The 14,044-nt window shown below is 46.5% G+C and overlaps 1 protein-coding gene across 1 annotated transcript in view; it reads right to left on the bottom strand.

Moving 5' to 3' along the window:
* Nucleotides 1-9,565, bottom strand: part of LOC135898140 (lipase member M-like) — a 53,513-nt gene extending 43,948 nt beyond the window's left edge. The window contains exons 1-4 of the mRNA XM_065426901.2: nucleotides 9,498-9,565; nucleotides 8,327-8,462; nucleotides 5,601-5,817; nucleotides 4,574-4,688 (exon numbers count right to left, since the gene is read on the bottom strand). Of these exons, the coding sequence (XP_065282973.2) occupies nucleotides 4,574-4,688; nucleotides 5,601-5,817; nucleotides 8,327-8,462; nucleotides 9,498-9,565 (536 nt within the window). The remainder of the gene's footprint in view (nucleotides 1-4,573; nucleotides 4,689-5,600; nucleotides 5,818-8,326; nucleotides 8,463-9,497) is intronic.
* Nucleotides 9,566-14,044: the final 4,479 nt, after the last annotated feature.

Here is a 14,044-nt window from a genome sequence, read left to right as displayed (position 1 = left end):
CGAGCTCGGCAGCATATTCGTGAATCCGAGCCGGAATTGTTACATTTGCGAGAGCTTACTATGGAATGTATTCTTTGTAATTTGTGAATAAATGTACCATCTGCATTGCAGTACGTCATTCTTGTAACCCAATTTTCACATACCATCTGCAGCAAGCAGCTGTTTTACGTGACCCACTGCGGCTGCCTACCGATAGACACTACATCTTCTTTTTGTTTCAGTCGTTCGCAACGCCTAAGCAACTTCCTGCCTGAGGTGACTGTAGCGTGTCATTTCAGATTAGCTTCAGGTTTGAAATATCCTCCCAACATTTTTAAAGCGAGGCTTTCTTTGCCTCTTCTCTCGACGTTCCCGCTACTGGTGGCTCCCTGCTGTTGACTGCTCTCTTGCCCCATAGCTCTTAGCAAATGCGTAGATCACACTGAAGTTAATGTCGTGATGATGCCGCCGTCGTTCTACAGTTGTCATACCTCATAAATGTTGACCATAGACTTGCACGATTTGCCGGTACCGGTTATAGTGCAAACAAATATTGTGGCGGATATGCACATTTCCGCCTTCGGCATCTCCGTGGTGTTCCGTCTTATGTCCAAGTGCGATAACACCGCGCTCGCGCGTCGTATGCTGTAGGTGCGAGTGAAATCGTGCGAAGTTGAGCCAAGGATGGTGGCTTGATCCCGCGCGCCCAAGGGAGGAAGGTGGGGAGGAAGCGTGCCATCTTCCACCCGCGTGCAAGGCACCCCGGAGTGGGCGCTCTACTATGGCGGCGGCTGCCTATGAAGCGACCGAGCGCGGGCGCTATCTTGAAAATTATGGGGTTTTACGTGCCAAAACCACTTTCTGATTATGAAGCACGCCGTAGTGGAGGACTCCGGAAATTTCGACCACCTGGGGTTCTTTAACGTGCACCTAAATCTAAGTACACGGGTGTTTTCGCATTTCACCCCCATCGAAATGCGGCAGCCGTGGCCGGGATTCGATCCCGCGACCTCGTGCTCAGCAGCCAAGGCGCTATCTTGAAGGCGATCCGCGAGGAGCAGAGAGTTTACGTGGGCCGGTGCGGACGTAGCTTCACGTGCGCTGTGTTCCCGCACCCTTAGTTCACGTTGAAGGGAGAGGCAGCACGAAGGTCGATTCGCTCGCTGCTGCTGCCACTGTTCCTCGCGCCAGCATACTGTCACGTAGTAGTGAAGGGGGAGGAAGCCGCAATACTGGGAATGACGAAAGTAGCGTTTTATTGGGCGAACTTGTGCCCTCAAAAAACAGGCTGCACTCAAACAGCGGCGAACCCAACCGGCGATTGCCGAAAATATGATGAGCGGGTCAAGGGCGCAGGGGGGGGGGGGGGGGGGCTTTTATGGATGAGTCATCGAAGGTTCCAGAGTAATTGCTGGTGTCCGCCAGTCTTACAGAAAGTTCCACACCATTCGCATCGCGCATACATTCAATAAGGTTACTCAAGATTCGGCTACAAGACAACAAAAAGAACCACCGATAACATTCGAGAAATTTCCGATACGTGCGGGCGCATCCCGCGCTGCGGTATAACATTTGTTAGACGGTCAAAATCGGTCACACGAAAAAGACAAACAAGTACACGTGTCATTATTGACCGCAAGTGTCCGCGTTGATCGAGCGAAATGTGCTCATATTTGCCTGTGCGCGCATTACATTATGCTTGTCGATTTAGTTAGTAAGCGAATGTTTACAAGTTCATACGGCCCATAAGTTTACTATCATTATTTCATACAGCTGTCTACTAATTTGCCATTGCAATCAATGCTGCCCCTTCGGGTGAAACTGGGACTTTTGGATACAGTCCAGGTCAAGGCAGCCCATGGCGGCAGGTGACGCATTTACGCGCTTACATGAACTCAGCCAGCAGCAACATACCGTCACTTACTGCCGCCGTCGTCATTTCAACATGTTCATGCTGTAGTCATCAGTGTTTCGTTGTCATATTATCGTCATCCTTCCGTCGTCCTGACTATGTCCATTTCACTGGATTGTCATCATCATGATTACGCCACCATCTTTTACTCGCCGTCGTCATAACATCCGCGTCGTTCCATGGTCATCAGTCCGGCATCTTCATTCCATCGTCGCAATTGCGTCGTCATCAGAGTCGCCGCCATGTCGTCCTGGTCATTTTATCGCCGGCATTTCGCCGTACTGTTTCCACTGTCGTCCTCCTTTTCTTGTCATGCCTTTCTCGCTGTCATTTTACCTTCGTCGTAGCACTGTCCTCATTCCGCTTCGACATGCTATCGTCATCATAAGTCGTTGCCAGTTCAGCACCGTCACATCATTGTCGTTACGACGCTGTCTTCACACCATTATAATCATTTTAGCATCGTCGTCGTATTGTCACAATGTTAGCATCACTCTATTTTCCCTTCATCCCTCCATCATCGCCACCATCGTCATACTACCGTCGTCACTCTAGAGTCATCATTCCACGGTCGTCATCCCATGATCGTAACGCCAAGGTCACATGGCATCGTCTTCATATAGATATAATAAGCGCATAAGCGCATATAATAAGCGCATGTGGCAGTATCGTGACTTGAGATACTCCAGGCGCTCTACCTTAAAAAACATAATGGAGCTTCCCTCCACGGACGGATTCCCCGTACGCCGAGACTGTCCTGAAGTTTATGGTTCCGTTGGGCTTGCCATGGAGGGACGTCACTGGGTAGGGGGGGAGGCGGAGATTTTGGAAGCTGGGAGAGCGGACAGAGGCAGAACGACTCGGAGGAGCTGCTGTGCAAGCATATTATAACGGCCGCTCGGACGAGACCTTAACACGTTAATGGAAGTGCTCTTATTTGTCTGAATAATTTGACGAATAAAGAACGTTATATACACATCAAATGGCAGCGCCTTCCTGAACGATCATCACCGATTACAACAATTAGGCTATACAACAGTCGCAAAGGCAAGGCTGGTAATGACGAGGTGGGGTAACGACGAAAAACCCATCGTTTTGTGTCGTCGATGACGACAGCGGTTGTCGTCGGCATAACGGGACGGGCGGATGGACGGGCAAATAAAGCAAACTCAATCTCGAGCCCTTACTGCTGCCAAAATAAAAGTTGAAACTGCATCGTGGGTTCTTGTCGGCCTATCTAACACGAAAGACTCCAACGCCGATCTCAGGGCCATTCTGAAGAGATGACGTGACAGCTTATGTCCTATGTAAGTATTTCTTTATTTGTGACGATTTTCTGCAAGGCATATTGAATATAAAAGAAACGGGAAATAAAAGCTTCCAGCTCTCTCCAATGCGCGCAAATGAACAGTGAAGTTCCAGCTTCTGCAATTTTCTTTATGTTCTCATAGGCTCATTTCGCAAGAGATAAACATTATCAATCTTTAATCACTCTCTAAATGCAAATGAATGAATATTGTTTGCATGGATGGCAACCTTATATGAATTGTACCTCTTTTTGTTCACGTTACCGTGCAATTACCATATACCGCGGTGCTGAGAATACAAACACAACATCGTCTTTTGCAGTTAGACAAGCGCAACAAATAGACCGAAGTTATATCTTTCTAACCCATAAATATATTATCTCGTTACCATTGATTTGCCGCTTTTGAAACATTCACATTGGAATAACATATTTGTTGGGACAGCTTTACTGATTTACCATGCGACAAAGCGCGAACATTTGTAAACAGTGCTTGACTGAAAAGCGGTATTCTGGTCGATTCTTTCCGTTGTCTATGCATGCATTTTCCCCATCACTAATGGCGAACACGCTTAGTGTAGTCCCACGTTCTTCGCGCTCATCTATTCAATTGATCGGATAGCCGGCAAACACGGGTTGTATCCTAGCAAAGGCCACAATTTAACAAATACAAATTTGACTCATTAAAACAAGAAAGACTTGGTTCTGTTAACACTGGCGTCACGCTTACACTTAATTCCCGTGTTCGCCCAGGGTTGATCAATCTCTACGCTTAGTGATCGTAGTAGAACTGACACAGCTGCAGGTATCTTTCTTCCTTTTTCAAACGACGAGTATTCATGGTCATTATCGAAAATGCACACAAATAATTATGTATTTCTGACGACATAGTGAATAATGTCAATGCGTTTAGCAGAAATCTATTATGGGCTTCTTCATTTGAAGTCGTTGAACAGATATGCAACATATTTTAACTTTGCAGTGAGAGCGAGAGAAGATAAAAGAAGGAAAGGCGGCTTATAGGCAATAAGTTGCGCACTACGACAAGAGACGAACTGCAGATATGAGTGACGAATGTCTCCATTAGCTATACCATTATGGGTCATAGAGAAAGTGCGGTACTTTGATTCACCATTAAAACGTGTTCCATTACGATCCCGCCAATAATAAACTAACGGAACGAAATGTACATTATTTTTTATCCTAGAATAAATAAAGCCATGAATACTCTGAATAGATATCGTGCAATGTTTTCTTCGAAAACAGATACTTATGACACTTGATAATTATTTTTGGTGAGTGAAATTTTTTTTGTTCTTTTCAAGTATGCGGAACTTCGAGATCAAAAATAAGAACTTTAGTGCAAAATGCCTTGCCTCCATTGCCAGTAGCGGTCATCGTCTTGGCTCAGGGTCTTGTGGCGAGAGCGGAACGCTATCTCTCGGGTGTTCATCGCCCATAGGTCGTAGCCAAGCTGAGCCAGAAGAAAGCCTGCAATTTGCAACCACAAACTCGTTACCACAGTAATTTGATAGTTTAAATTATTGGCACTGACAGCTGCGAGTTATGCATGCATGCGTGCAATAGTCATGCATGCATGCAATAGTATGCATGCAAACATGCACGCAATAGTAAGGATGCATGCAATAGTCATGCATGCGACACAATGGATAAAGAAAAAAGTCGCAGTTTCGCCAGTCGCAGTCGTATTCGCAGTTCTCGAAAATGCGCAAAGAAGTTCACATCTATATTCAAACATCGATTCTGTCAAAAGCCTTCCATCTCCATAGAGATAACACAGACACCCACGTTACCTACCATCAACTGCAGACGCAATAAATCGGACGTTACTTTTCTTCACAAATTGATACATGGAAAAATCTGCTCCTGGCACTTGCCTTCTAATGTGCGCTTTTACATTCCGCATAAAGGTAGAAGGAAACATTGAGCTTTTCAGCCTTCAAATTTTTGTGACCGTCTATCTAGAGTGCAGGCGACATACAACGCCCATTCAGAGTGCCTGGATATCTTCATGCCTAAATTTATTATTTTCCTGGAAGGAGTTGCAGAGGTTTTTGATAACTGAACAAAAACTCTCATATCTGTTGTGTGTTTTGTTATGCTCTAATCCTTTCTTGTGTTTCACCATTTTTGCTTTGTATTCTCTTCGTGTACACTTTTTATTCTCTGTTAAATTCTGTATTCGCCAGATTATTATTCTTTCTTTTAGATGCGTGCGTGTGTATGTGTGTGAGCTTGCATTAAGCCGAGTGCCCCAGCACCAAGACCCTTGAGGTTGTTCCTGGGCACTTTAACAAATACATTTATTTGATTGATTGATTGATTGATTGATTGATTGATTGATTGATTGATTGTAAAATACGCCACAAATTATTTGCGTACCTGGACTCTGCGAGGGGTAGTTCACGAACCAGGAACCCGACTCTGACAATATGCCCGGCACCAGGATGATGGGGTTGCGACCGGTGCCGTTTTTCGCACAAGTCGTACTGTCCTCCCCAACACACGTGCCCACCCTGTCCACATCCAGGATGTACCCGTCGTCTGTGGTGGCCGCAGTCGTCTCGCAGGGAAAGCCAAAGTACGTGATAAGCTCGCACTGCAAACGTGACAGCGAGAAAGTGGTCACACATAGTGTCCATCTTTTAGTTACACAGAAAGTTATGCGTCCAACAGCAAAGTCGACAAAATTACGTAGGCTTAATTTCATTGCGCATAGTAACATATCTGCGCTTCAGAACACGAGAGCTTGAACAGCAGAGCTGTACATAACACGCAACGTAGCAATGCAACCGGTAAGCCGATGTGTGAATAGGCTGTTTGCCACTAACTGAATACACCTAGCGCTTTTTTTTTAAATACCCACCGTGGCGGCTTAGTGGCTTTGGTGTCGCACTGCTAAGCGCGACCTCTCATGGGACCGAATCACGGCCATGGCGGCCGCATATCGATGGGGACGAAATGCAGACGCCCGTGTACTTAGATTTAGGTGTACTTTCAAGAACCCCAGGTAGTCGAAATTAATCTGGAGTTCCCAACTAACTACGGCACGTTTCATAATCAGATCGTAGTTTTTTTTGGCTCACGACACCCCATAGTTTAATTTAATTTATTTATTTTATTTAAATGCTTTATTTGGTGTATACGTGAACGGGCGTCGGTAACACGTGGTGTTGTTATGCGAGCTGCCACATGTAAATACGCAAGTAGTGGTCGGAAGGCGAGCCTATGACAGAGTCTAGGTATCGACGAAAGATAAAGTAGGACCAGAAGAATCTAGCCACGGTATAACGAAACGTTGGAAGGTGTTACAATATTCAGATGAATACGATCGTAGATAATGCCTTTTTGATTGAGCTGGTGCGGACAATGCGCGGAAATCCCTGCCCAAGGCAAACTACCGCGTTGCTCCTCGCGTGAGGGGAGTAGAAGAAGCGTGGACTCTTTCATTTTTTTTTTGCTGCGTTACCTTCGGGATCGGCTCGCATTCTGACGTGTGAGGATGCGGTAATTAAATTTAAATAACGTCTGTGGCTTTACCTCCTACCTGATATTGAGGCACGCTGTAGTAAAGTAACGGCGAAGTGCCGTCGTGTCCATGGCATAAAGGTTACATTAGCTGGCTTCTGCGCTGGAGGGTCCTCTTTTAGAATCCAGCGCCCAGGGTTAGTTCTAGTAGTAGCACATAAATACCCCACAACGTGGGTGGGAGAACGGCGCCGCAGTAGCTTCATTGGTAAAGCATCGCACGGGTAATGCGAATGCATGGGATCGTTCCCTACCTGCGGCAAGTTGACTGCTCATCTTCTTTCAATTGAATTAATTTATCAAGTTTTATTTAATTCAATTAGTAAGTACATGTAATTTCTCCTGGGTTTTCCTTGCTGTGTTTGTTTGTTGGCTTCTTATGATATGATGAATAAAAATGACGTCCCTCGGTTAACCCCCTTGGTTCACGTTCGGTACATATACGTATATATATACATATATGTGTGCGTGTGTGTCTGAATAATCACGGCAACACCATGGCCCCATGGGCCCACCTAAGCGCATACCCAGCTGCACATATCTGCCGACATCTTTAGACTTCACTACTTTCGGATCGGCCAATGTAAAACCCTAGAAACATACCCGATAACGAAAAGTAATGGTGACCTGCTAAGGAAGATACTGTCTTTATCATTTTATCACGCCAAGTAGAGGCAAGGTGTCAAACCGCCTGCTGCTGAACATGCGTAACGACGTATCTTACTAATTATTAGTGTCAGCAATCACCGTTGCCTATGATATTGCACGCTAGGTTACAGCGGTTTTGTTAGAGGAAGTAAATTTTTCTCGACGCTTTCTCCTCTACTTTGACACCGCGTTCCGAAATTTACACAACTCGACTTCTATTTACATTTTCTAAGGCTCTACACAGAGCGAACATTCATGGTCGAATCTCCCTCTCTCTTGAAAGCCAAAGTGAGCTAAAACACAGATTTCCGGGAATATTAAGCGTACCCGTGGTATTATTAAGCATAGAATGTTGTTTAACGTTCGAGCCGCATCGGGATTTGTTGCCCTCGCATGAGACTGTAGGGAAATACGTACACGCGTACGAAGCTCCTCAGGTTATCACAGCAGAATAGCAATCAAGCCGAGTCAGTCCTGGAAACTTAGGTTCATTTTGTCATAGCGCTAAACTAGTAGAGTACTTTTTACTAACTGTTATTGGAAGGTACCATCACCAAAGTAACGACTTGGTTTGGTTACTAAGCCACAGCAGTACTCTATTGAAAAGGAAAGTCCACAAAGGCGATTTTTTTTTCCGAACAGCATAGATACACCATCAAGAGCAGACCGTCATGTTTAGGCGAGCAGTGCCACCAATCCGCTGTCTTCATTCTATGTGCTGTTCAGTGCGAGACACTTGGTGCCGTGCCAATACAATAAAGTGAGCTTTCTTTTGAAAGCGACGCAGCTGGTTTTTTTGTCGACGTAATAAAAATATGCATTGTCCACACTTCAGCCCAATTTCAAGGAGGATCTCTCGCGCGGGCAGTTCCTTCACAGAGGTCGGAAAGATTGCAATATTTAGTAATAAGGACTAAATGCATCTGGCTTACCGTTGTCAGCTTTGCTTGTTCCTCCACGTCGGAGGCATACGTTGTCAGGATGCATACCGAGAACAACGTCAAGAAAAGAATAGGCTTCCGTAGAACGCGCCAGGGCGCCCGCAGAACACTCATCTTGCCGCCTGACCTGCTCAGAATGGGCGCACACGAGGGAGCGCAGAGTGTTCCAAATGTGCTTTGTTGCATCCTGTTTGCTTTATTTGTACGCGCACTCTGCTTGGCCTCGTCTCCTTTCACCACTATGATATCTCCTTTTTTTTCGTTGTTGTTGCTCGAGCTTTCAGCTTTGTCGACCTCCGGCGAAATGTGCATGCTCATTCAGAGCAGCTGTGCAGTAGAATAACGAACGAGCTTCGCTAAAGAAAAACAAAAACACCAGTGCAGCTCTCGAATTTTATACTCGCGCATGCCGGCGCATGAGAAGTGCGAAAAACGACCTGATTCATTGTTGTTTTGCAAAAAGGTGATAAATACGCGTGCAACCATAGAATGGCGTGTCTTTTTCTCAAAGCGAGGGGTCTTTATTTTCACTGTTTTGCTTGCAATTTGTTAATCTTATATGTTGTGTATTTTATTTGCCCTTAACGTATGATTCCATCAATATATATATATATATATATATATATATATATACCAGTCCGAATTCCCCCAATGCATTTCTCGGCCTCTGCTATGTTGGCTTGATGGACTTGCGATGAGCAAATATCGAGCTCTTTGGCTCTCCCCAGGATATTTTCAGGGGGGGTGGGGGGCAATCCAAGGTAACTTATCTATGCAAATGAGGGGGTATACCTTTACTAGTACAAATGTGAATAACGCACGCCATTCGCCACAAAGACGCGTAAACACGCAAAAGAGAAATGAAATAAGGTATCTCACAGGTAGTACGCCTGTGACATACATCTCTTCTTTACTTGGCAAAGAGGGAACCACATAGAACGAACTCACGCAGGAAAGAAGCGCAGGAAGAGCACTGCCAAGAAGAAGTAAACAAGCGAAAGCGTAAAACAGGGATACCTATAGTAGAATATAACTTAAAAAAACAGCAGTTGGGAACCAAGGCACACGGACCGCGCGGGGTTGTGTTACTCCGCCAGCCAATCCCAGAAGTAAACAAAATCGTCGTCATGCGGCCTTTTCAAAATGGCATCGTACTTGATACCTCCGGAGCGTCTGCTGTTCTTCAAGAGTCTTTTCATCGACGGAAGCAATGAGGTGTGCAACAGACATGGGTAAAGCGTATAGAGTCTGAGCATTTCACTCTTCAAAAGGCTACCTGCTTATGGTGTTGGGCTACTAAGCACGAGGTCGCGGGATGGAATCCCAGCCTCAGCGGCCACATTGCGATGGGGACGAAATGCTAAAACACCCGTCTACTTAAATTTAGGTGCACGTTAAGGAACCCCAGGTGGTCGAAATTCCCGGAGTCCCACACTACAGCGTGCCTAATTATCAGATCGTGGTTTTGGCACATAAAACACATAATTAATTATTTCTTCAAAAGTCTGGGGTACAGTTCATTTCCCTGCTGCGCCCGTTTTACTCATGAAATTTCACGGCAACCTGAAGTGAAACTTGACAGTAAATATTTGCAGCAAAGCAAGGATTTTATTTCACTTCAATGAATGATTAGGCTTTCGCCATTCCACTATAATAGGTGAGGGAAACGCATAAATTTACGCGCTAATAATTTTATTTTTGGCGTTACTGCCTTGTATTGGTAACAGGAAAAGTTTGAAGCACGAATTATTTGCAGCCTCGCGGTGGAACAGCGGCTTGTGGTTATGAGGGCATGTGCGGGGCTTAACTGCAGACTTAAGTTGTATCCGACTATAGTGCATCCGATGTTTTCTGTTTTTTTAAATTAGCTCTGGAAGAATTATAGAGAAACGTATATTTGCGGAACAATCACTGTTCTTCTGGATCCCTTGTTTACTGCTCTGACACGTGAAGGGCCAAAACCGACTCGTATCTTTATTTGGGAAGTTGCGTGATGATGCGTGGCCCCCAGTACCGTACAACCACCCAGAGGGCAGGACGCTGCGGTTCTGGACGTACTGCGCCCACCGCGTAAGGTTAGAAAAGCACTTACATAAGCACAGCAGAGAAGTGGCTACGTCAGGCGACTCGAATGATGACTGTAGAAGCGTCATCCAAAATACACAGAATTCTTCTCCACTTCCGGGTGCGTTTTCTCTACTTTCTCTTTAAATAAAAAGATGTCGATCCATAAACCTTTTCATAAACAATGGTTAAATTTGTTAATTTTCGCTTTTCCTTCTTGTCTGGCTGCTGCCTTGGCTTAATTTCTCAACTCCTTGCGACTCTTGTTTCCAATTGCCAATATTGCACAAAACGTGCTGTACAATGAGGGAAAACACAGATGAGGTAACGCATGGCACTAATGTGGCTTATGGGTTTAAGCGTTATTGCAGGATTTGATGATGGACGCTGTTTCCCATTATTTTAATTTGCGCTTTATTTAGCCCATATCGTGGGTACATGGTTCCGACGATCTGGAAGAACAACCTGGAAGAACAAGTCGCCTTGTTCCACTGCTGAAGCCTGGCAAGTCGCCGTTGGAGCTCTCATCATATCGCCCGATCGCGTTGGCGAGCTGTGTGGGCAAGGTAATGGAGAGGATGGTCCTAGGACGCCTGGAGTGGTACTTGGAGTACCACAACACCTACCCAGATGCCATGGCGGGCTTCCGACGCGGTCGATCATCGATCGATAACGTCGTCGACCTGGTCACCTACATTCAACATGAGAAATGCCGTAAGCGTCTCTGCGCGTCTTTATTCCTCGACGTTAAAGGGGCGTATGACAACGTTACGCATGAAGCCATCCTCTCTGCTCTCGCAGAGGTAGGAGTGGGTGGGCGGATGTTTCAATGGATACGGAGCTATCTATCCATGCGATCCTTCTTTGTAAGCACGGAGGAAGGCCATACTTCTCTACATTATAGCTACCGCGGCGTCCCCCAGGGCGGTGTACTTAGCCCCGTGTTATTCAATCTAACACTAATTGCTCTGCTTGAGCACGTGCCAGCCACAGTCAGGGTATCAATGTACGCGGATGACATCTGCATATGGGCATCTGCAGTAACACGCCTACAGCTGCGAGCGAGAATCCAGAAAGCCGCCACACAAACTGTTCTCTACCTTCGTAATCGAGGCCTGGAAATTTCCTCAGAGAAATGCGCACTAGTGCCATTTACGCGCAAACCCATGGCCAACTACAGTGTAATGATAAATGGCCAAATAATACGACGGGTCCGATCGTACAAGTTCCTAGGTGTAATAATCGACAGGGACTTGTCATGGAGCCCACACGTATCATACATGAAAAAACGGTTAACAGGCATCTGCCACCTGTTCAAGTTTTTCGCTGGCAAGACCTGGGGAATGTCGCCAAGTGCGATGTTGCAACTGTACAGGGTGCTTTTCCTAGGATTTCTGCGATACAGCTTGCCAGCAATAAACAACACTGGTAAAACAAATCTACGCACAATACAAAGTCTTCAGGGTCAAGTGCTCCGGATCTGTCTAGGCCTGCCTCAGAGTGCTTCAACAGTGGCTACGATAGCAATCGCTGGAGATCACCTTGTCAAGACCCACATTGAAATTGAAGTGCTCAGGACCCATATAAGGCATCTGACCAGGACTCCTCGTCACCACTTGGCCTCCCTAACAGCGGACAGACCACACACATCTTTCAGCCGGACGATAAACGCATATGACGAATCATTGCCAGCTTGTTTTACCCCGGCTGCGAGACCTTCGATTCCTCCATGGTGCCTCGCTCAACCAAAAATCAACCTCACAATACCTGGTATCTCGAAAAAAGCTGATCTATCATCGCCAGCCCTTAGACAACTCACGCTACTACATTTGTACGAGAACTACCGTGATTCTACGCATATTTACACTGATGGATCTGTCCTTCCAAGTAGCACCGCGGCGGCAATCGTCATACCGGCGAAAGCTACAACAATCAAGTTTAAGACGACCCACGCCACAACATCGACGGCAGCAGAGCTCGCAGCGCTCTTTACTGCCCTTCATCACATTGGTGATGAACCACCACATAAATGGACAATATTCTGTGATTCGAAGGCAGCACTGCAGTCTCTACTGTCACCTCTACGACGTGGACCACACGAGCAACTAATATTCCATATTACAGAGACTTTGCAACATATAAGTGAAGCAGGCCATGAGATAACCTTTCAGTGGCTTCCAAGTCACTGCGGGATTATCGGCAATGAACGGGCGGATCACGCTGCCCGCTCAGCCCATACTGAGGAGCGCTGCGTCCCGATTCCTCATTCTAGACCTGACGCAGCACGGAAGCTCCGCCTACTTGCTCGGCAGTGCACCGCGTCGCAATGGAATGAGCCACATTTAAGAAACACGCGACTGTACTCACTTGACCCAACATTAAGTCTTCGAGCGCCATCACAGCTTCGCCGTAGAGACGCCACGCTTTTATATCGACTTTGGTTGGGCGTTGCCTTTACTCAAGCCTATGCATTCCGCATAGGGATGACCGACAGCCCAACCTGTGACCACTGCGGCCATGAAGAATCAATTGGCCATATTCTGTGTGCCTGCCCGCAGTACAGTACACAGAGGGCATGCCTTCGCCACGAACTTGACAAACTGGACGACCAAGCGCTATCCGAAAACAGAATTCTACAACATCGAAAGGACCTACCGTCACAGAAGAAGGCCGTGCAAGCGCTATTGCGCTTTTTGCGATCTACCGGCCTGAGTGAACGACTTTAACTGGAACGCCTTTTTGTGTGTGTGCCTCCATGTGTGCGTGTTTTTTTTCCTTTTTTTTAGCGTTTTCCTCTCTGTCATCTTTCTAACCCCTATCCCCCATCCCCAGTGTAGGGTAGCAAACCGGAGACTCATATCTGGTTAACCTCCCTGCCTTTCCTCTTCATTCTCTCTCTCCGACGATCTGCAAGCGTCGCGGCGGGCCGTCGCTCGAGGTAACAATGAAGCAAAAGGACCAGTTAAACTCAACTGGCGTCTTTTCCAGACCAGTTAAGCTCAACTGGCGTTCTTTCCTGCTGCAACTTGTTCCTCAAGCATACAGACCAGCCGACTACGAACCGAATCCCTTTCCTGGTCCCTGGATCAGTCTAAACAAAGAAGGCTGAACTAACGAAGCAACAGCCATTAGCGAGACCGTTGAATAGATAGTGACAACTGAACGCATCTCCAGTTAATCGCGCGGGCACTGAATCGGTGAGCAAATTTTGCCTTCACACCCCAGGAGATGCCGATAAATACCGTCATCCAAAACGAGTGAAAAAGGCAGCAAAATGTGGACCACCGAATAGCTGTCAAGTCTCAACATTGATTTGCCGGCGCTTTAGTAATGTGCGTGAGGATTGGTGGCGTGGGTGAGGAGGTGGGGGGGTATGCCGCTTAATTTCGGGGCGGGGAGGGGGAGGCCGGGCGCCCCCCCCCCCCCCCCCTCTGCTTATGTGCCTGGCTCTCCCTATTATGAGAACAAAGAAAAACTGCGCAGAAAAGAACAAGACAGAGAAAGAACCACACGAAACAGGCGCAGACTAAAAACTGGTTTAATGCTCCAACGCCTCTTTCCTCCCAACAACAGAGCGCATGCGCACCAACCACAAAGACCAATGCTGATATCATGTAGTCAAGCCTAGAAACGCCAACTCCTTGC

The sequence above is a fragment of the Dermacentor albipictus genome, chromosome 10 (genome assembly GCF_038994185.2).
Source record: "Dermacentor albipictus isolate Rhodes 1998 colony chromosome 10, USDA_Dalb.pri_finalv2, whole genome shotgun sequence".
Taxonomy (NCBI): domain Eukaryota; kingdom Metazoa; phylum Arthropoda; class Arachnida; order Ixodida; family Ixodidae; genus Dermacentor; species Dermacentor albipictus.
This window is presented reverse-complemented; position numbering and strand designations above follow the sequence as displayed.